This window comes from Rhizophagus irregularis, chromosome 7 (genome assembly GCF_026210795.1).
Source record: "Rhizophagus irregularis chromosome 7, complete sequence".
Classification (NCBI taxonomy): domain Eukaryota; kingdom Fungi; phylum Glomeromycota; class Glomeromycetes; order Glomerales; family Glomeraceae; genus Rhizophagus; species Rhizophagus irregularis.
Genome location: NC_089435.1, coordinates 4194253 through 4219004, shown reverse-complemented (window position 1 = coordinate 4219004; position 24752 = coordinate 4194253). Strand labels below are relative to the sequence as shown.

General features: G+C 27.0%; 5 protein-coding genes across 5 annotated transcripts; 4 read left to right on the top strand and 1 right to left on the bottom strand.

Moving 5' to 3' along the window:
* Window positions 1-242: 242 nt before the first annotated feature.
* Window positions 243-2048, top strand: OCT59_027661 (uncharacterized protein; the record flags this gene model as incomplete). The annotated part of the gene is made up of 6 exons (XM_025330567.2): window positions 243-864; window positions 930-1009; window positions 1090-1131; window positions 1204-1255; window positions 1333-1521; window positions 1603-2048. 6 exons carry the CDS (start codon window positions 243-245, stop codon window positions 2046-2048), a joined length of 1431 nt encoding a protein of 476 aa, XP_025173407.2.
* A 4860-nt stretch (window positions 2049-6908) lies between these two features.
* On the top strand, window positions 6909-8950 carry OCT59_027660 (uncharacterized protein; the record flags this gene model as incomplete). Its single annotated transcript, XM_066137144.1, has 7 exons — window positions 6909-7404; window positions 7467-7544; window positions 7620-7699; window positions 7778-7819; window positions 7892-7943; window positions 8262-8456; window positions 8532-8950. 7 exons carry the CDS (start codon window positions 6909-6911, stop codon window positions 8948-8950), a joined length of 1362 nt encoding a protein of 453 aa, XP_065993561.1.
* A 2947-nt stretch (window positions 8951-11897) lies between these two features.
* Window positions 11898-14231, top strand: OCT59_027659 (uncharacterized protein; the record flags this gene model as incomplete). The annotated part of the gene is made up of 3 exons (XM_066137143.1): window positions 11898-12531; window positions 12979-13078; window positions 13439-14231. 3 exons carry the CDS (start codon window positions 11898-11900, stop codon window positions 14229-14231), a joined length of 1527 nt encoding a protein of 508 aa, XP_065993560.1.
* A 671-nt stretch (window positions 14232-14902) lies between these two features.
* On the bottom strand, window positions 14903-15202 carry OCT59_027658 (uncharacterized protein; the record flags this gene model as incomplete). Its single annotated transcript, XM_025327004.1, has 1 exon — window positions 14903-15202. One exon carries the CDS (start codon window positions 15200-15202, stop codon window positions 14903-14905), a length of 300 nt encoding a protein of 99 aa, XP_025173410.1.
* A 2335-nt stretch (window positions 15203-17537) lies between these two features.
* On the top strand, window positions 17538-19562 carry OCT59_027657 (uncharacterized protein; the record flags this gene model as incomplete). Its single annotated transcript, XM_066137142.1, has 3 exons — window positions 17538-18162; window positions 18704-18781; window positions 18880-19562. 3 exons carry the CDS (start codon window positions 17538-17540, stop codon window positions 19560-19562), a joined length of 1386 nt encoding a protein of 461 aa, XP_065993559.1.
* Between the last annotated feature and the right edge of the window lie 5190 nt (window positions 19563-24752).

Here is a 24752-nt window from a genome sequence, read left to right as displayed (position 1 = left end):
TATTTGGCACATCCGTCCTTAACACCGACGCAGGGGTAGTTCTCCAACGAACTAAATAATTGTTTCGAAATAAATATTTGAATGTGTTTGTGTGTTCCGTTCCATTCGGATATTTCTTTTAAGACTAAACGTGTAACGCAGAAGACATAAGACATAAATACGCCAAAGATATTTTTTTTTAAAAAAAATATTTTCCTTAGAATATAGCTTCTATTACATTAAGTTATTAATAAAATATAGTCATGTTAAAAAATTCTTTAGCTAATTTTACTCTATTATGGATGCTACTTCAAGTGTTAGTTGAAGTAAATTGTCAAATGACGCCCTTTAAGCCAAGTGCACTAAACTGTCATACTGCTACATTCATTGATAATAAATTGTATATTTTGAGTGGTTTGTCAACAATCTCTTATAAATCAGTAAAAGAATTTTTTTATCTTGATGTTTCAGTTCCGTTTAATACTCGAGAATTATCATGGCAAGACTTATCCAATATTAATATGGTTCCGCCACATGGTCTTGCAACATCAGCTAAAGGTGGTGTAAATAATGATACACTATTTTTATACGGTGGAAATAATCAAACGATGGAATCAGTTTATACGTTTGATCCACATCATATGATATGGAATCCTCCAAAAATAACTGGAATTAGTACAATTAGAAAATCGAGTTTAACAGGAGTTATGGGCTATAATGGAAAATTTTATTTATGGAGCGGAAGAACCCCTATTATTTCAAATGATATGCTTATTTTAGATACAATTAGCCTTAATTGGGAAAAGGGAAGTTTAGTTAACGCTCCAACTCCGAGAATTTTTTATGGAGCTACTTTATTGCCCAACGATAAGATTATTTATATAGGTAAGCCAGTAATTTTATGTCATATCATTTTTTGTTAATTTTATTAATGAATACTTAATGCTTAGGTGGTTTGAATGATGTTACTACTGAATTTGATGATGATACCCTGAATATTGATAAAGGAATTGCTTTATCATTAAGTGAGGTAAATTTTGTAAATGCACTGATATTTAAGTTTTTTTTTTTCTAAAAACATTTAAGATAAAATTGATAAAATTATCTTAGGTTTACTTATATGATATGATTAATGACAATTGGGATGTAAAAGTAAGTTACACAAATTATGATGAAATTTTTTATATTTATTTGTGAACCAACTTTTTATTGTATTATACTTAGATAACAACAGGAAAAATCCCTTCTAATAGATGTGGTTTTTCTTCAGTTCTTGGTATGTAATTAAATAAGAATATTATGATCATTTTTTAAAGGCTGAACATTAATTATAAATTTTATTATTTTTAATAGGTTTAGATGGTCAAAGAGTCATAATTTATGGAGGAGCTTTTAATAATCCTGGATATTTAGACACTACACTTTATGTATTGGATTTAACTAATTATAATTGGTATATTCCGAAAATTTCTGGAATAATCCCAAAACCAAGAGTTTTTCATCAGGCAAACGTAGTTGAGAAATACATGGTTATATCATTTGGTAAATATAAATAATTATAATATAAACTTTGATTGGTTATTAGTAGTATCATTTAACAGAAAATATTATTAATATTAATAGGAATTGGTTATGATAGAACAGTTGAAAGTGATATATTATTACTTGATATTAGTAATAATGAAGAATATGTATGGACGACATCATTTGTTCCTTCACCTTCATCCACATCAGATCCACTTCCTACATCATCCAATAATTCATCAGATAATTCTAAGATGGTTGGTGCAATTGTAGGATCTTTATTAAGTGGTATTTTCTTATTAGTTGGAGGTTTCTTTTTATATAAATGGAATAAAAAAAGACAAAGCCAAAATAATATTAATAATTATAATAATTACGGTCAAGAAAAGGCAATACCCACTGAAGGTTCTAAAAATGAAAATATGACCAACCATGAAGTAGTTTCAGCAATAGTAAATAATGATAATTATTATGGACAAGAAGTAGTTACAACACCTACTAATAACGATGGGTTTAAATTCTTCAAGTTATTAAATAAAAAATAAATTCTTCAAGTAGTTAAAGAGGAGGATTTTAATAATTTTAATAATCACAAAAAATAATTTGACAAGATTAAAATTAATGATCAATTAATTTTCCTTCAAAGTGAAAAGAATCTTTTTATGTATAAAATATTTTTTATGTAAATTATAAAAATTTATCGCACGCCCATGTAGAAATCGATTTCTTTATGTATTATTAGCCCTGTTCAATTCTAGATCGGACTGGATTGATCGCAAAATGTGCCCTTAAATGATTGTTACAAAAACGATCAGCGGTCAGTCAACCGATCCACGAAAATAGGTGTTCGCCTCTGATCGATTTTGATAAACTAACGTGATGCGTGCCAGCGACCAACCATATTTATTGATTATGATATGATCCGATCGAGCTATACAAATTGTGCTTAATTGTAACTGCGGTTTGACCGGTTAATTTTTTTTCCGCTCTGAGCGATACGATCTAGGGCTATTATATACTAATTAGTGATAAAAAGATTCATATTAAGTATTATTTTAAATGATGTAATAACAAATCACTTTTTTTTATAATTTTATATATATGTATTATATTTACTCATGTTTACTAATTGGTCGCCAGTGATTTTTTTGATGATATATTCATGCCTGTAATCTTTCTATAAAAAATTTTTCAGAAAAATGATCACATATCTGAGTTTCTTCGGAATGAAAACTAGAAAAATGATCATTTATCAGAGAATTTTTTTATAGGGTAACTCAAACTGCTCAACAGCGAACCTTTTCCATCCCAATGTTGAACTACTCTAAAGAACACCACCAAAAAATTTCGGTAACGTGACTTGACGAGTTTTATTGGTCAGATTCTAAAGTGAGGGAACATTTATCTTAAAAATAATTGTAGTTTTTATAAAAAAAAATACAAAGAAACGTTTAATTTAAATATTTCTTATCAGTTATAGACTTATGGTCCTTTTCACTTTATAAAATTTATTGTTGGTTTTTTTTATTAAAATAAGTGAATAAATTATTTATTATTTTAGAAATTTAACAATAAATTTTCGTGTTATTTATATAATGGTAATGAAAAGATAATTTTTACAATGTATTAAATGGAAAAGTAAATTTGATAGTTCACCTTTATACGTCCAAGGTTGTAAATAAATTTTGTATTTAATATAAAAAACGCGTTTTTATTTTCACAACAAAATAAAATACAATAAGATTAAGAAAATAGAATAAAGTAAACTGGCTGATATTATAGCGTTCGCGCTAAGTTTCGAGTTTCAACTTTAGTTTTGATTTTGTTTAGATTCTTAGAATTCTCCGTCAAAAACAAAAGCAATGAATATTGGCAAAATAGATATTGTACAAATCATTTTGGTAATTGTAGAGTTGAATCAGAGAATATGAAATTTTTATTATAATTAAAATTAACGAATTAATAAAAATAAATAAAGGTACTGTGATGTAAAATAATAAATATGAAGAATATTTTAATTAACATTAAATAAATTCGGAAGGTATAACTTTATTAGATATTTTAAATATTATTTTATTTTATTTTATTTTTTTCTTTTTTGGCGTATGCCCTGAATATTAAATATCCTGTATGTCCTTATAAATGATGGGAAAACAAAAGTTATGTCATTTATTTTTTTTCGATATGTATATTAGCCTTTTTTTATAGGATGTTTTAAAAAATTTTTTTACAGAATAAGGAAAAATCATTTTTAATTTTTTTTTTATGTTTTCTATATATGAATTTCAATTTCATCAGGAAATTGTTCTCACTTGTTCTAATATTAATTCCTATCGGCTTCCATTAATCCTCCACCATTATTTGCTCTCAATACGAATTGATGACTGATACTTGTAGTAAGACTATGATAATTTTTCCTAATATTATCATAACAATTTAAACGCCAAACATCATTAAATATGACTTTTCCCAAGCTGCCTGCGTCATTATAATAACTCGTAAAAGTATTAAACATCTTGTTCTTGATGCAGTTCTAAAGACATACTAGGTAGAAACTAAGTAGACTGATTACCCAAGTCTTTATCGATTACTTTTGAGAAGTGTTATTTTCTCCAGAAGTAACTAATAGAAAATTATAAGCTTATAGGTATAAGCGCCTTTAAGTAATTTTTGTGTTCAAACTTTGGCATTTAATTTCGTCTCAAATATTATAAAGTGTTATGTTAATAAATTATCAGCGTTATCTATTAATGTATTTCAAAAACCTAATAGAAAAAAAAATTATTTTGCAGGAGATCGATCCCTAAAGTTTATAATAACTCTAAGTCTGCCCTATAAAAAATGTTTGTCTGATAAATATTCGGAATGGGGTCGATTTTCCGAACACTCGCACGTTATTATACAATATTTGTTACAATTTAATACAAGATGAGAGTTTGAGAATTTTCGACCACATAAAAAACGTACAATATCATGATAATTATCCAATAAATGTCAAGTAAATGTTCGGAACGGGGTCACTTTTCCGAACAAAAAACCGAACAATGTTTGGACAACTTTTTATAGGGCTGGACATTTCGCCGAATGGACATTTGCCGAAACATTATTTATTGCATTTGTTTATTTTATTGTTTTTATACTAAATACACTTTTTGGAAAAATTTTTGAATTGGTTAGTAATTTTTATTAAATTTGTCTTGTTGTCTATAATATATTAATTGGTGATCCGCGAGTCAAGTAGCGAAAACGATAATAAAATTTGACGGAAATTTATTAATTAAAAGCCGCATTTCCGAATGTGGGGTTGTTCATGAATTTCTCTAGCCAAATGTTTAAATAACGCCATTTTTCTTTAATGAAATAGTTTTCCACAGTTTTCCCACCAATCTCATGCAAAAAAAATCATAATGTAACATTGGAAAAAAGTCCAATTTCTAAGAGATCTGAGATTCGAAAGACAAAAACTAGTTTTATCATACCATATCACTTGTATAATGAGTGTGAAAAAGTCTTGAATTTGTCGAGTTAGAAGTTATTACAGCATAGTTTACTAATAAAATAAATCAAAAATAAAGCAATATGCATGAAAGTTTAGTGAAATATAAAAAAATTTCCATAATTTGTACTTTTAAAACCTTAGTTTACCTAATAACATAGTAAATGCCGCGTGCTTCCAAGGTAAACTTCGTCAAAAAAAAGTTTTACACTTTGTAGCTTTGAAAAATAAAAGTGTGACATTTACTTTATTGTTTGTGTTATTTTTAGTAAACTATGCTTATAGTTTTTGTTACATCAGAAATCATTAAAGTCGGCGTATTATGACAAATTAGTATATGATTTGCGTCAAATTTTATATGTAATTTCTCTAGTTGACTCGCGGATCGTCAATTAATCATTTTTTACTGAATAAATGGTTTCAGGAAAATAAAGTTATTTATTTATTGTTTAACAATTAATATCAGTTACTTGAATGTTAAAGTAATAATATCATAAAAGAAAAGACACTTAAAAATAAAAAGAATTTTTTGTTTAAACGTTTATTTAATTTTTATTTTTATTGCAAAAATGGCAAAGAATGTAAAATATAATTTAAAAAAGAAAAAATGTATTTGTAACAGCCTGTTACATAACTTATTTGTAACATCCTTTTTTTATTTTTTTTTAATAATAAATTTAATATGTGTTTCACAAATAAAATTTTTATATGCAAAATTTAATTTGGAAAACTTTTACTTAATGTATTTAAGACAGTTTCATAGACAAAATTTTAAGTTATAAGCAGTTTCTTGAAATTTTTTAAAAAATTCTTTTGTCTTAGTTACACGACTGATCTTTTGTTTTTGTTTACATTACGCCTGATCTTAAATTTTAATTGGATAAAATTGGGGGTTGTTACAAATAAGACGCGTAACAGGCTGTTACAATTAGATTTATCCTTTAAAAAAAATGAAAATATTAAAGTACTCAATCAAGAATCGAAATAAATAAAAAAAATTTTTTTATTTCCATTGTGTTTATAAAAGTGATAATCGCTATCATTTCTATCATTTTCGGCGAAACATCCCTTCGGCGAAATGTACCGTAACCATTTAAATTCACAGACACTCTGACAGCTTACAGACATTTTTACTTGTTTTTATTGTTTTTCGTAGTGCCTTTTTTTTTACAAAAATGGTTTAAAAGAATACTACTGATAATTTTTTTATAGTTTAAAAATTTTATAAGAATAGGAGTTAAACAGGTATTAACTGAAACAGAAGGAAATCTTTGTATTACATATTTAGAAAGTACAACAGGAAAAACTAGGCCGATTTATGCAAACAACAAAACTTCATTATATTATTACTTAATATAGAAATATAATAGGAATTTATATTTTTAATTATCACTTCAATTATGTAGTTGTAGGCAAAACTTTCATCGTCATTGTTCCAAGAAATTTTTATTTTTGAAAGGTTAGAACTTAAGTTATTTACTTTAAAATGATCTGTTTAAATCTTTAAATTTCAAATGCATGTTAATATTACACTGGATGGATTTTTTTTTTCGAGTACTAAATTTTCAAATTCTTTTTAATAAGGGTGGCATACTGTTTTAGTTTAATCACATCGAATGCACAATACATGTGAAAGAAAGAAAGCAATGTTAATTATTTCTTAAAACGGCTTTCCCCTGCGTAATATTGAAAAAGAAAATGCATTTTGGCGTAACCACGTGACTTTAATATGTACAGGGATGAATCACCATATTCTTATTTTCTATTGATGCAGGGTTGTTGTGAAAAACAAATTTGTGTTTGTGTCCCGTTCTATTCATATCTTTCTTTAAATACGCTAAGAATATTAATACGCAAAAAATTTTTTAATAAATTTTTTCCTTCGAAATTTCTAGTATCTACTGCATTAATGTTTGAATATAATAATGTCAAAAAATATTTTTTATTATGGATATTACTTCAAGTATTAGTTGATGTAAATTGTCAATTAACACCCTTTAAGCCAAGTAGAATATACCGTCATACTGCCACGTTCATTGATAATAAATTGTACATTTTAGGTGGTAGTGAAGCATCAACCAACAATCTAGTAAAAGAATTTTTTTATCTTGATGTTTCCATTCCATTTAATACTCAGGAATTATCATGGAAAGATTTATCAAAAATTAGTATAGTTCCGTTTCATAATGATGCAATGTCAGCTAAAGGTGGTGCAAAAAATGATACTTTATTTTTATATGGTGGATTTACAGATGTTTTAACAATGGCATTAGTTTATACATTTGACCCACAACATAGTGTATGGAATAGTCAAGAAATAACTGGAATTAATACAATTAGAAAATCTAGTTTAACAGGAGTGATAGATTATAATGGAAAATTTTATTTATGGGGCGGAGTAACTAGTAATAATATTATTGTAAATAAATGCTTATTTTAGATACAATAAATTTTAGTTGGGGAAAAGGAAGTTCAGTTAATGCACCAACTAAGAGATATTATTATGGTGCTACTTTATTACCCAATAATAAGATTATTTATATAGGTAAGCAAGTAATATTCTTAGCATATTTATTTCTTACGTGTTTTGTTTATTTCACTAAAAAAATTTTTTATTTAGGTGGTGTGGATGATCTTACTTCCGCATTTGATGCTGAAACTTTATATATTAATAAAGGTACTGCTTTATCATTAAAAGAGGTAATTTTGTAAATGTAAACGTAAACTTACTGTATATAAAAAGATTTCTAGAAATATTAAAATAATTTATTTATATAGGTTTATATATATGATACAATTAATGACAATTGGGACACAAAAGTAAGTTATATAAATTACTATATGAAAATTTTTATTTTTAGTATAAATTAACTTTTTATTAAATTTATAAAGATAACAACAGGAAAAATTCCTTCTAATAGAGATGGTTTCTCTACAATTCTCGGTATGTAACAGGACCCAGAAATATATATATAGGGGTCAGGTGATGAAAAAAATTTTTTACTATGAGCTGTATTTTTTCAGGGCCGGAATTATGATAATGTCAGTCGGATACTATAATAGGAAATAAAATTCTGACCGGCATTATCAGAAATTATCTAAAAAAGGAAAGATTTTCATGATTTTTTTAGTTCAAAATACGCAAACTCAAACCTGACCCTTTTATATATATTTCTGGGTCCTTATGTAACTAAACAAAAATATTATCATCATTATTATAAATTTGAATATTAATAACAAATGTAATTATATTTATAAATAGGTTTAGATGGTCAAAGGATCATAATTTATGGAGGAGTTTTTAATGATCCTGGTGGATATGTAGATACTACACTTTATGTATTGGATTTAACAAATTTTAATTGGGATATTCCAAAAATCACTGGAAATACTATTCCAAAGCCCAGAGCTTGGCATAAAGCAAATGCTATTAGTAAATATATGGTTATAACATTTGGTAAATATAATTTTTATATATCATGTTTTAAGCAAATTAATTATTTTTAACAAAAAAAACAACTAATTTTAATAGGGTATGGTTATAATAGAGCAGTTGATAGTGATATATTATTACTTGATATTAGTAATAATGAAGAATATGTATGGACAACATCATTTGATCCTTCAGTTCCAAAATCATCACAAACATCCAATAATTCATCAGATAATTCTAAGATGGTTGGTGCAATTGTAGGATCTTTATTAAGTGGTATTTTCTTATCAGTTGGAGGTTTCTTTTTATATAAATGGAATAAAAAAAGACAAAGCCAAAATAATATTAATAATTATAATAATTACGGTCAAGAAAAGGCAGTACCCACTGATGGTTCTAAAAATGAAAATATGACCAACCATGAAGTAGTAAATAATGATGATTATTATGGACAAGAAGTAGTTACAGCACCTAATAACGATGGGTTTAAATTCTTCAAGTTCTTAAATAAAAAATAAATTATTCAAGCAGTTAAAGAGGATAATTTTAATAATTACAAAAAATAATGTGACAAGATTAAAATTAATGATCAATTAAAAGTGAAATAATCCTTTTAAGTCTGCAATCACATATTTATTAAACCATAAATTTTACTTTTATTTGATGAATATTATAATTATTAATTAAAAAATTAGGCTCCATCCCCTGTACAAAATACTTTTTATGTAAATTATGTAGAAATCAATTTCTTTATGTGCTAATTAGTGATAAAAAGATTCATATTAAGTATTATTATTTTAAATGATGTAATAACAATCACTTTTTTTATAATTTTATATATTTAGTTTTTAATAAATTCATCATTATTATCAAAATGAAAATAACATGCTACTGGTACTTCATATTCTATTTTTTTTTTAAAAAAAAAATGATTTGTCATAAAAATTTTATTATAACTTGGGTTAAATTTATAAATAACCAACGATAAAATTTTATTCATAAATTCATTAATCAATTTGTGTTAGCATATTAAAAAAAATTATAATATATTTTAGAAATGAATAAATGATTATTTGCATAGAAAGTCTCTCAATTTTCGGCCTTAAATTTTTTAAACCTTCAATTCCTGTATAATTGACAAATCGTGTTACACCAAGAATTAGGAATTCGACTCAGCTCGTGATTTCTTATATGTTTTGACATAAAAAGTACATAATTTATATTTTATAGAATTTATTTTATTTTTTTTTACAACAAAAATTCTTTATTATCTAGGCCAAGCCGATTTAGTTAACTGATTTACAAAACACCATGTTCTGGGAGTGTTTGTCAAATGGCGGAATGATTAATGTTGGTCAGCACTATAATTCTGGCCTACATTACTATATTAAAATAAGTATGATACCTAGAGGAAGATGTAAAGAAAAGGGGATTAAAAAAGATATAATAAAGAGACCTAAACAGAGAGAAGATAGACCTAAAAAAAGACGAAAAAAATAAGATAAAACACCACACACCAAACTCACACCCAAACCCAACCCCACACAAACCCGCACTCCCAACCCACACTCCCAACCCACATACTCTTAAGGAAGACGTAAAGAAAAGGGCTTAAAAGAAGACCTAATAAAGAGAAGACCTAGACAGAGAGAGGATAAACCTAGAAAAAAAATGAAAAAAAGGATGACAAAAAAAAGACGAAGAAAAAAAGAGGTATACTTTTCGAAGATAGATACTTGTTATGACAATAGGTACTTCATTAGCAGTTAGGGAGTAAATAAATTGATTACATAATACTATGACACCTTTTTACATAATATCTTCCGTTTCTTCCGACTGTTTTTTACCACCTTGCTTTTCTATAAAATATTGGAATGATGAAAAAAAGTGTCAAAATTACATTAGAGTTGTCAAAATGACCGAATAATTTTAATGATTGTTTTTTACGGAAAGTTCTGATAGATGGCCTAAATAACGTGAATAACGTCATTTTGACTTTTTTTTTTAGGCCATATTAAAGTACACTAGTCCGTATTAGATTCCAAAAAAATGTTATTTTCCTTATGAAATTAAATAAATTAATGCAATTTATAGTAGATTTTCACATAATTTTATTAATTCCTAAAATTCTTTGTATGTCATATGAATAAAATTAGTTAATGAATAAAATTATTTATGATAATAATAAAACTTATTTTTATTGACGTAAAAATTATATATCTATATATATATATTATATATTTTGCGTGTAAAGTGACTGTAAACTATCAAATTATTAATTACTTATTGATTTCCAAGGTTATATTATTTTGCGGACTAGATTTATTTTTGGCTTTAAACAATACGTTTATAACGTTTGGTATTCTCAAACCTAAATTGCCATCATGGTTGAAGAATTTATGCGACATAAAAAAAATGATTTTTCCTTAAATTTGTGATTACTAATGATTATTATAAATTATTCTGTAAAAAAGTTTAAATTTGAAGTAAACATTAAAATTTCCTTTAATTTCCTTTTTTCTGATTATAGGAGTATTATAGGGGGTAGTCACAAGTCACAACTATGAAAAGTGCAAAATTCTGTATGGGATGGCGTCCAATTAGTTTTAAATCGGTGAGATATAACTTTCTATTACAGACGAAAGAGTGATAAAGTTTGTGTGCAATAACCCGTACTTCATTTATTAATACTTGATCTATGTAAAAATTGACATTACGATCCATTGCTAGGTCACGCAAAAACTTGCAGGTATAATATATACTCGATAATTTAACGACTTTTATTTTTAACGTTACTTAAGATATACTTAAGATATCATAAAAAATATTCTATTTAAATACTACATACTTTAATATGAGGTGACCAACTTGGTCAATATGTTATCTTAGAAAAATTTCGCATGAAAAATAATAAACGAGAGAATTAAAATACTTGCCAACACAGGGAACCGAAAATTTAAAATAAATGTTTACTTTGATAGAATATTTCTTCCTTTCACCTTATAAAAATTTATTGTTGGTTTTTTAATAATTTTTATAATGTATTGAATAAGCTTCCTCAAAACTTACTAGCTCACCTTTATACTCCTAAGATTACAAAAATTTTTATATTTAATATATAAAAAAACGCGGGTATTAAGTTAACCTTTATCAAAATTTTTTTTTTAAAAATAAAAGTAGTCACGTGATGTCAGTAACACGTTATTTATGTTATTATGTTACAAACCCTATTTGGCACATCCGTCCTTAACACCGATGCAGGGGTAGTTCTCCAACGAACTAAATAATTGTTTCGAAATAAATATTTGAATGTGTTTGTGTGTTCCGTTCCATTCGGATATTTCTTTTAAGACTAAGCGTAACGCTGAAGACATAAGACATAATAAATACGCCAAAGATATTAAAAAAAAATATTTTCCTTAGAATATAGCTTCTATTACATTAAGTTATTAATAAAATATAGTCATGTTAAAAAATTCTTTGGCTAATTTTACTCTATTATGGATGCTACTTCAAGTGTTAGTTGAAGTAAATTGTCAAATGACGCCCTTTAAGCCAAGTGCACTAAACTGTCATACTGCTACATTCATTGATAATAAATTGTATATTATGAGTGGTTGGTCAACAAACTTATTTAAATCAGTAAAAGAATTTTTTTATCTTGATGTTTCAGTTCCGTTTAATACTCAAGAATTATCATGGCAAGACTTATCCAATATTAATATGGTTCCGCCACATGGTTTTGCAACATCAGCTAAAGGTGGTGTAAATAATGATACACTATTTTTATACGGTGGAGAAACACTTACTAATCAAGCGATGGAATTAGTTTATACGTTTGACCCACATCACATAATATGGAATCCTCAAAAAATAACTGGAATTAGTACAATTAGAAAATCGAGGATAACAGGAGTTATGGGCTATAATGGAAAATTTTATTTATGGGGCGGAATTACCTATGAAACTATTCTAAATGATATGCTTATTTTAGATACAATAAGCCTTAATTGGGAAAAGGGAAGTTTAGTTAATGCTCCAACTCCGAGAATTTTTTATGGAGCTACTTTATTGCCCAACAATAAGATTATTTATATAGGTAAGCCAGTAATTTTATGTCATGTCATTTTTTGTTAATTTTATTAATGAACACTTAATGCTTAGGTGGTTTGAATGTTGATATTGGATTTGATAATGTTACTCTGAATATTAGTAAAGGAATTGCTTTATCATTAAGTGAGGTAAATTTTGTAAATGCACTGATATTTAAGTTTTTTTTTCAAAAAACAATTAATAAAATTATCTTAGGTTTACTTATATGATATGATTAATGACAACTGGGATGCAAAAGTAAGTTACACAAATTATGATGAAATTTTTTATATTCATATGTGAACTAACTTTTTATTATACTTAGATAACAACAGGAAAAATCCCTTCTAATAGATGTGGCTTTTCCTCAGTTCTTGGTATGTAATTAAATAAGAATATTATGATCATTTTTTAAAAGTTGAACATTAATTATAAATTTTATTATTTTTAATAGGTTTAGATGGTCAAAGAGTCATAATTTATGGAGGAGCTTTTAATAATCCTGGATATTTAGACACTGCACTTTATGTATTAGATTTAACTAATTATAATTGGTATATTCCGAAAATTTCCGGAATAATCCCAAAACCAAGAGTTTTTCATCAGGCAAACGTAATTGGGAAATACATGGTTATATCATTTGGTAAATATAAATATTTATAATATAAACTTTGATTGGTTATTAGTATCATTTAACAGAAATAATATTAATATTAAATAGGAATTGGTTATGATAGAACAGTTGAAAGTGATATATTGGGGGTCTTCACAAAAAACGTGATTGAGATTGAGATTGAGATTTCATATAGAATTTTCAATCTTAATATGTTAGTAAGATTGAAATTCTATACTAAATTTCAATCTCAATCTCAATCACGTTTTTTGTGAAGACCCCCATTATTACTTGATATTAGTAATAATGAAGAATATGTATGGACAACAAAATTTGATCCTTCAGTTCCAAAAACATCACCACCACCTTCATCATCACCATCACCATTACCATCACCATCACCATCTCCTTCTCCTTCTTTACCATTACCATCATCATCACAACTATCCAATAGTTTATCAAATAACTCCAATAGTAATCATATGGTTGGTGCAATTGTAGGATCTTTGATAAGTGGTATTTTCTTATCAGTTGGAGGTTTCTTTTTATATAAATGGAATAAAAATAGACAAAATCAAAAAATAATTAATGAGAATAATAATCATAACAACGAAGAAAAGGCAATGCCCACCGAAAGGGATATTCATGATTATGATCAAGCAATGGGCAATAACGAGCAAGAAATTATTCAAATGCCTAGAAATGAAAATTACGAATCGATAATAATCCCGGCTAACGATCATCATGGGCAAGAAATTATTCTAACACCCAAAAATGAAAATACAACCAATAATGAACCAATAATAGTTCCAGATACCGAATATCATGAGCAAGAAATTATGCAAACGCCTAAAAATGAAAATACAACCAATCATGAACCAATAATTTTGGCTTCAACAGAAGCTAATAATTATAATAATTATGGGCAAATAATTTCAACATCTAGTAATGATAGGTTATCATCACAAATTCTTAAAGATGAAATTCTTCAGGCTGTTAAACAAGAAATTGCCCAAACTTTGAAAAATGAACTTTTTCAAGTTGCTAGGGATAATAATATTAATATTACGAAAATTAATGCAAAACAAGATTAAATCAACCATAAATTTCTTTTAAAATAGCAAATTTTATGTACTAAAACAAAATATAAAAAGAATGCGTATCTAAGTTAGAAAATCGATTATAATAATGTAATAACGAATTTTTTTTAAAGAAAAATCATACACAACATATTCTACTTTGGATTTCCGTTTCCTAGTTCTAAAGTTTTTTTTTTACTACAGTCAACGTCAACCCCCTATATAGTCACACCCTTACCCTTTCGGGACCAAAAAAATTGGTATTGATTATAAAAATACTATATGGTGTGACAAAAGGGGTTTTTTTAATAAGCTTATTAATAACTTGTGCCAATGTAAATGTGCTTATAAGGGCGTATGGGACTATATTTGGGTGACTATAGAGGGGGCCGACTGTACACAGTATACTGGTATAGTACGATGTAACAAATTTATTTCTCGTGTGACTTTTCTGCAACGATGATTTTTTTTTTTAATAATGTATTATAATGATCGTTCAATAAAGTATCTACCTAATAAACTAACTATAACTAATCTATATGTATATAAAAAAAAGAAAAAAAGACAAAAATAACAATACTACAAATAGATGAAGAAAACTTTAAATTTTGGAATCTTTTACGTGAAATCACGTGCCTTCAAAATAAACCCATCTATTTATACTTATCCTTAATTCCTAATCTTTTTCATTTCTCTTCGACCCTCCATCTTTTCTTTATTACTTTATCCTTCGGACTGTTCTGTAATCTCTTTTCACACTCACTAACTAAATCCTTATCCCGATTTTCATCCTTAAGCCGTTTGGTGAATTTTTCGTTCAACGTAGTGTATTTTTGAATGACTTCATGTCGTTCTGCCATACGTATGATTTCTACACCAAATACTAGTTTATAGTTTTCTCTCCTTTTTTCTATTGCCCTCTGACTAATGTCATGTTCTCCGATTCCTATACTTTGTGTAACGCCGCAAGTTCTATAGCTTTCCATTCAATTTTATCGCCTATTTCTTCAAAAATTCTTCCAAGTTCCTTGATCTTTTTATCTAAATTTTCATCGCTGCAAGAATATTACTTAGTAGATGAGGTCTAATAATACAGTTATTGGTTAATTTGCAGGGACAAATATCGTATAAGATCCCCTCTAAATTATCGATTATAGCAAAAACCAATTTGTTACACGTTACTTTGTGTTTTATTACTTCCTTGACTTACAAGATTAAGCAATGCTCTATTTGCAGCAGTAAAAGATTATGGTAAGCCCGTGTTTCTTGTCCTTAATTTTGCTTTAAAAGAAAATTATAGCATGTAAATCAAACATCGGAAACTTTTTAAATCAGCGTTCAGATTTTCTATCTGAAGTAATCTTAAAATGTAATATCGTGTTAGCGTTTAAATTTATACATATTTTTGATCACAAGCTTTATTAAATCTTTGTAATTTCAAAGTTCAATCCAAAACCATTATTTTATGTTTTAATAAGCGTATATCGAAGGTACAATATGCATGTGGAACAGTGGAAGTGTTGTTAACAAATAAATAATGTGCACAAACGGCGCGGCTCGGTCCGATGTTTTGCATCAAATTAAATACTGCTGTTACGAAATAATTTTGGGTTGTGTTCCGTTCCCACAAACCTCTTCTTAGTTATAATCGTAGTGTTAAAATATACTAATAAATATGGAAAGATTTTTTTAATAAATAAATATCGCTCAAATATTTATTTTTAGTTTCTACTAATACATTAAGTTATTAATATATCATGCCGGAACTTACCAGTCCACTACATAATAGAGCACATTAGTTTGCTAGATGATTCATAACATCCGGAATGTTGTTTGACATTTGTCTCTTTTGCCTAGTTTTAACTTTAACAGTCTTATCATTAGTTCTTCACTACTAGTTGGTACCAAAACGAATTTCTGTCCTTAGCTTATAAATGATGTTTGTTACAAAAGAACTAAGAAAAATCAAATGGCTTTGATGATCAAAAAAGAAAGTTATATTATTTAATGTTGTTTGACATTCCATTAGATTCAGTTGGTCGATGAAAATCTATTTAACTTTGTTTTAAGTTTCGAAAATTAATATTGTTTTTGATTATTGACATATTGTAATAACTACAGCGTCATCTATAAATGTACCTCTAAATACTTTATCATTTTTATATAGAAAAAATTTTCTTTTTCAAAAAAAATAAATGCTGCGGAATCTCTTTGAAAAACGGTAAAAAAAAATTCCTCAGAAAATATGATCAATATCTATTAATGATGGAATGTATACTTATTTTTCAGCGCTTATTTTTATTTTTTTTTAATGATAATTTTGTTCTAGGAAGTTTATTTAATTTTATAAAACATCAACGTTATACTATACAGTATATTGATTATAATATTACAATATAGCAATTTACAGAAAATGATTTTAACTTTTCCTATCAATAAATAGGTTATACTGAGTCACCTTAAAATTATCAATACAGAAAAATGTTACGTGAGGAAATAAGATCTTTACGTTTTTATAGCAAGCATCGGTTATTACAATATTTACATAATACTTCTGATTTAACAATAAATTTTGCATACAAAAGTGACAAGTAAATTGTTATACCATTTAAAATTTTTATTTTCAAAAATATTATGATTTGTGTAGCTGCAAACAAAACTATTTTTATTTTTTGAACGATAAGTAATATGATTGTCTTGGAAACTTTCAAAGTCAGTAATATTCAAGTTAGTTATCTACTTGAAAAAACTTGTTTAAATAAAATGCATGTTATATTGTGTTTAAGGTTTTAAAGTCTTTGTTTATGTTGTAGTCATACTTGAAAACAAGCTTGGAAAAATGATCAACTATTTAATTCGAACAATTTGTTCTTGAACAAAATCAATTTATTAAACTTCTCAAATTCTTGAGAATACATCGAAAAATGCGTTTTGGGGTAACCACATGACTTTAAAAAAAAAATCACTATTGCGTCACTTTTGGCTGGAATTATGGCGACATTAAAGAGTGGCTCATATGGTCACGCGATAGTGAAATTTGTGACCGTCACATGCCAGTAACACGGTTGTTTAATTTGGCACGTCCCGTTCCTTGTCCCGACGCAGGGGGCAGTCTTCCAACAAACTAAATAATTGTTTCGAAATAAATATTTAAATAAATAAATTTTGTTTGTGCGTCCAATCTATTCAGAACTTTCTTTAAGACTAAGCGTAACACTGAAAATATAAATACGCCGAGATATATATATATCTTAAAAATTATTTTCCTTCGAATATTGGTTCTACATATTAGCTAGGTTATTAAATGAAATATAATCAATCATGTTAAAAAATTCGTTGGTTAATTTTACTCTATTATGGATACTACTTCAAGTATTGGTTGAAGTAAACTGTCAAATGACGCCCTTTAAGCCAAGTGTAGTATGGTGTCATACCGCTACACTCATTGATAATAAATTGTATATTTTGGGTGGACTTGATTTAAGTAACAAACCAGTGAAAGAATTTTTTTATCTCGATATTTCTGTACCATTTGATACTCAACAATTATTATGGCAAGACTTAACTAATATTAATTTGGTTCCAGCACATTTTGATGCAACATCAGTTAAAGGTGGTACAAATAATGATACACTATTTTTATACGGAGGGGCTACACTGGTTCAAACAATGGCGTTGGTATATACATTTGATTCACAAAATATTGCATGGAGTATTCCAAAAATAGCTGGAATCAATACTAGAAAATCTCGTTTAAGTGGGATTATTAATCGTGACGGAAAGATATATTTATATAGCGGACGTACTGCTAATGATATTGCAAACGAAATGCTTATTTTAGATACAATAAATCTTGATTTAAGAAAAGGAAGTTTAATTAACGCACCAACTCGGAGATCTCATTATGGCGCCACCTTATTACCTGATAATAGGATTATTTATATAGGTATGCAAGTAATATTTGTAATACATTCATTTTTATATACACACTTTGTAATGAAAATTTGTTGTTTAGGTGGTATAACCATGTATTTTCCAATTAAATTTGCTTCATGATAAGCTCTAGGACTTGGAATTTTTCCAGAAAATTTTGGAACATACCAGTTATAATTTTTTAAATCTAATACATAAAGTGTAGTATCTAAATAATTAGTATTAATAATGTATCCTCCAAAAATTATGATTCTTTGACCATCTAAATCTATTGAATTGCAATTAGATTTATAAATTAATAATCGATTATTCAATCTTCGATAATTTTCTTATTTAATTGCATACCAAGAATTGAAGAAAAACCACCTCTATCAGAAGGTATTTTTCCTGATGTTACCTAAATTTAATAAGTTACAATTCAAAAAATTTTTCATTATAATAATAATTTATAAAACTTACTTCTTTGCTCCAACTATCACTAATTGTATCATATATGTAGACCTAGAATATAAATAATATATTTGATTAATTGGTTTTGAAAATTTTTACGTTAGTAGTAATCTATGTTCACAACTTTACCTCACTTAATGGTAAAGCAACATCAGATATGGTAGTTTCACTCATATCATTTGGTAAGTGTAATATCATATGTAAACTTGGATTGTTTATTACTATTTTAACAAAAATTTTATTAATCTTAATAGGGATAGGTTATAATAAATTCAGTTAGTCGAAAGTGATATTTTATTACTTGATATTAGTAACAACAAAGAATATATATGGACTACAAAATTTGATCTTTCAGTTCCAAAAACATCACCACCACCTTCATCATCATCATCATCACTATCACCTTCTCTACCATTACCATCATCATCACAATTATCCGATAGTTCATCAAATAACTCTAATAGTAATATAGTTGGTACAATTGTAGGATCTTTGTTAAGTGGTATTATTTTCTTAACAATTGGATGTTTCTTTATATATAAATGGAATAAAAATAGACAAAACCATAAAACAATTAATGTAAATAATAATTATAATAACTACAGTCAAAAAGAACAGGATATTCACGATTATGAACAAGCAATAGATAATAATGAGCAAGAAATTATTAAAATGCCTAGAAATGAAAATACAACCAACCATGAGCCAGTAATAGTAGTTCCAGCTAATGATTATCATGGGCAAGAAATTATGCAAACGCCTAAAAATGGAAGTTCAACCAACAATGAACCAATAATTCCGACTTCAGCAGTAGCTAGCGATAATAGTAATAATTATAATAATGGTAGGTTATCATCACAAATTCTTAAAGATGAAATACTTCAAGCTGTTAAACAAGAAATTAAAAATGAACTTCTTCAAGCTGTTAGGGATAATAATTTTGATATTACAAAAAAAAAATAATGCAAGACAAGATTAAAATCAATGGAATTTTTATGTACTAAAGCAAAATATATAGTTAAATATTATTTTCAATAATGTAACATTGAATCCAATTTTTTTTAAAATAACTTATACAATATGTTTACCATTACTAAAGAGTAATGACGGGTTACTATACTTTTAAAAATTAACGTTAAATTTCGATAAAGAATTCCGTATCAATTTGCACCAAAATGTATTATAACTTGTGTAAAATTATACAATTTATCCTTATCAAATGAATAACCAGTGGTAAAATATATTCATAAATTTACTAATATATTGTAAAACAAGTTGTTAGAAAGTTTACTGGAAAATAATGTAGAGAAAGACATATGATTATTTGACAAAAAATAAATAGAGCTTCCGGTAAATTTTGAGACCGAGTTAATTCTGATGGAATTATAAATTTTTGATCTTAATTCTAAATTTTTTCACAGCATTGATCAATGATCATCGATTCGGTTATATCATGTGACAAGATCAGATTTTCGGATCATCGCAACGGATCAAAAAAAAAAGAAAATCTTTGTATTATATCGCAAGCTATCGTCGACAAAAAGTTGATGCCCATGACGGATGTATGATGTTTAGACATCACGCTGGTTGATGTTTGGATATCTATTGGACATAAAAGTTGATGTTTAGACATCATTTAACATGATGTCAAAGATATCAATATTATATAATTATAGACATCATGCTAATCATAATTACCATATATAGTTAGTTTTTATTTATGGTAAATTTATCGATTTTCTGGAAGAATTTTTAATTTTTTATAACCATTTCTAGTAATTTAGTAAATTTTATAATTTTCTGAATCAATTTATTTTTTCTTTTAATTACTGAATCAGATGATATTTGTGATTAAAAGTGGGTGTAAAAATTTTAAAAATCGTTCCAGAAATTGGTATACTATGGAAAGCCGTCCTTGACAACAGGTTGATGTCCAAACATCATAATTAATAATATCTAGACATTCATGACTGGATAATGTCTAGATATCAACTTTGACATATTATGCCCGGACATCAACCTTTTGTCAACATATTCGACATCATGTTTAAATGATGTACAAACATCATCCTACATATACCCGGCATATGTCTAGACATTGTTAATATGAATATATGATGTCCTGAACATGATGTATAATGTTTGGACATTATGCTCGGATATCATGTCTGGATAATGACCTAGACATCACCTTATGAAAAAAATGCGTCCAGAACTCATCCTGAACTTGTCCAGAAAATAAGTAGACAAATTCCTAATATTTGATAGTATGTCCGGAAATGTTCCAAAACATGCGTGTTTCTGGATGTTTGGAATATGTCTGGGTTCAGTTTAGTCCAAAATTTGTCTGGAATTTGAACAATCTGATTTTATCTCGAATGCAGATTACCACCGACTATCTACAATTATCTAAAGTTAAAACTAACATCATAGATAGTATTTTTCAAATTTACTTATTACGCCAGGGGGAGGTTTAAACATCAGTTTTGAGCTTTTTGCATTTTTTTTAATTTCCACTTTTAGAAATAATGTCCAGAATATGTCCAGGATTTTTCATGTCTGGAATATGTCTAGTAAATAATCTGAATTTACATGTCCGGAATTGGTTGGCTATATTTATTTTATGTACAAAAAAACTGGACAAATCCTGGACATGAAAAATTCCGGACGACAAAGTAAATCATTTTTCTGGACATTTTCAAGACAATTTTTTGAAACACTGGGACATTTTCGTTGTCATTTTCCGGATATTCCTTCTTCATAGGGTCAACTTTAATATATCTGACATAATGTACGGACATCATCCTTTTATCAACGATGGCTTGCGATATGAATGATCCTACCGAAAAATAGTAGCCGGATTTATATGCCGGGTACACATGCCAGTTACACGTGATTTTGGAACATCAATATAATCGGATAATCGGTTTCTAAACAAAATATATTTTTCTTTCTTTCATTATAGCTTTTATAAACTCACTTATATTTAACTATGCCAAGTCAACAATGTAAAGCTTGTAAAGGGTGTCATGCATGTTCTTCGAAATCATAAAGAATTTCTGCATGAAAAAAGTGTTGCTTTAAAAAAGTGCTTATAATGTCGAAATAAAATTAAAATTGCACGTTCAAATAAAAATATCAAAATTACTATCATTTTTCCTAAATCGGGGACAGTCAAGAACTCGATTATTTTGTCATATTTTGATTGATTGATATTATCGAAAAAACTCATTACATGATGAGAAAAGAATACAATGATTACCTTGACATATTCTTAGGATTTCGTGATACTTACAATTTTGATTTTTTGCTAAAAAAATAACTGTAAAATACTTTTTATCGTTTTATTTGATATATTTATAGTTTTCCTTTGTTTAATAATGATTTTAAACTTTATTTAATAATTTATAACTTCCTAGTTTTTTGTATGGACGAATCTTTTGTTCAAATTCTTCGACAATAAGCTAAAAAAATCTAATGCGCCATGAAAAAAATTCGGTGAGATTCATTCGAACGTTTGTATTAAATATAATGTTTATTTCTTATAATTATTAATGATCCCATCAGACATCCAACAGAATACATTGGATGATTATTAACGAAACGATATACAGTACTTATTTATTAAATATACAGTACAAAGTGTTTGAATATGTAATTCATTAAATAAGTTATTGAATTAAGTATTTTTATTTTTACATCGATAACCATTGGTAATTTAATTTTATCTTTGCATCATAAAACCTACAATTCCTTGATATAGCCTCTAGCCCTCTAAATTTTTATAATAAATTAAAAGAGCTATCATATCATACAGCAACTAATTTGCATACCGTTTATAAGGCGTTTATAATAATGATACTATGTAGGTTTGTATTGTGTTTGATCATATATTGGCCCATATTTAATGAATGTGAAATATTTTTTTGAAGTTTCTTTAAAAGATAGCTAGCTCACTGAAAATTCTATTATTTTGAATGATATTTCATTATCTTTTAAATTTATATTATTAACATTATTTAATACCTGATGTTTTTCTGCCACATGTTAAACTTCGATCCCCGGTTATGATTAATAATTTGTGCACTTCCACCTAAAAACTATAAATAAGAGCCAATTCAAATATAATATAATCAAATTAATAATGATTTTTTTCATGTGTCCAAATTGTATTTCTCTGCATACGAAAGATGAAAACATGCTTCATACAGATTGAAAATTTTGATTGGTTTAAAAATAGGGAGACATGAAAATCATGCATATTATGCATGTAAAATTAATTGCGACACATACAAATGTAGTATTTATTTGTTTAATGTAGAAGTAACTTCTTGTATAACACGGATAAATCACTTAAAGAATTATACCCTTAATATTGATGTTCTTTACACAAAATCTAAGGGCCTAAATCTTATAAACATAAATTATCTTGTGTAACATTTATATACGAAAATTATAATATCAATTATCAAGATTAAATATTCAAATATTATTTTTTTTATTATATTTTAAAAAATTATGTTATTAAAAAAAAAGAACTATTATTAATTAAAAAAAAATACTTATTTTTACCTTCACGTCACTGATTGAACTATGTTGAAAATTTAAAATAATTATACAAACATTTTTATTTATCATGCACTTTCACATTTAATGATATAGATTTCATTTTTGACCAGCACTAAGGCTAATTTCTGCATTTTACCAGAATTGAAATTGTTTATTTGATAAATACGTGATATCGATATTTTTCTCCAATTATTATAAATAAAAATATATCAGATATTTAAAAAATATAAATATATAAAATAAAGCAAAATAACTTATTAAACTGGAATTTTGAATTTTTTAAAGTCATAAAACTAAGTATTTTTAAGAAGTAAGAACCCAATGAACATCAAGAAAAAAAGTGTTAAATTATATAAATGTGATATTACATTTGGGGTTCCTTAATGTACAGTGAGGGTGTACGATATTAAAGTACGAACTGACCGGAATTAACGTTGACGCTATCACGTGCAAGTGCATAACTCCTAAACTCGGGCCAGTTCGTACGTTAATATCGTACACCCTCACTGTACGTTAAGGACGCCCGTTACATTTGACTTGAATTTTTTTGAATTTAACTAAATTTAGGCCGGCATTATATGTTTGGCTAGAGTTGAAAATTTTGGCCAGAATTACAATTTAAAGATTGATGATTTTAAATTGTTACATTAAATTTAATCAATTTTAAATTATATATATGTATATATACTAGGTAACGGTGACCGTTAAACGTCCGACGCGGGCGTCACGCTGCACGTTTTCCAAAGTGAAATCTTATTGGTGTTATATTTTGCAACGATTATAAACATCACGAGCACAACGCCTTTCACATTGATTATGAGTTCATTTTCTCTAATTTTGCGTTTTCTAAGTGTTTCAGGATGAATAAATACAGGCTGGGCTATCTATTTTATATTTTTAATTTATTATTTTAAGATTTTAATAACGAAAATAAATTACACAAGATATAAGTTATATTTTTTCGTTTATTATTAATGAATCTTAAATTACATGAAGAAATAATCTAAAAACAACTAAATATACTTATGAAGGTTAATAAAGTCTAATTTTAAGCTAATAGTATCGAAATTAATAAGCTAATAGTATAAAAAGTAATAAAAAATATATGTGTCACGTGTATATAAGTCACGTGCGGGACAGACAAACATTGCATGCTTTTGTGTAGAATGTAAATCCCACTCCGCTTCGGACAATTATAGGTCTAAATAAAGATAATGCTAATCCAATTATTTATTTTATAAAATCATAGTACAAAAAATTTCTCTAAAAAAATTTTGACATTTCCATAGATTAATACATAATTTACAAGCAATAAGTTAATGTTTCGTTCATAAATTTCACACTAATAAGTCCCCCTATAAAAAAAAATTCTGGAAAAAACTCCGATAAATGATCACTTTTCTAGTTTTTATTCTGAAGAAACTCAGACCATTTTTCCAAAAAATTTCGTCTGTTTTGAGCTTCAACCATAGTTTTAACTTCGACTTTGACTTTGATATCAAGTATTCAGCCTAATTTAAAATAACAATAATAATATATACGGTTGTGGCTACTGTTATTTATTTGTTTGTTTTTGAGATTTGT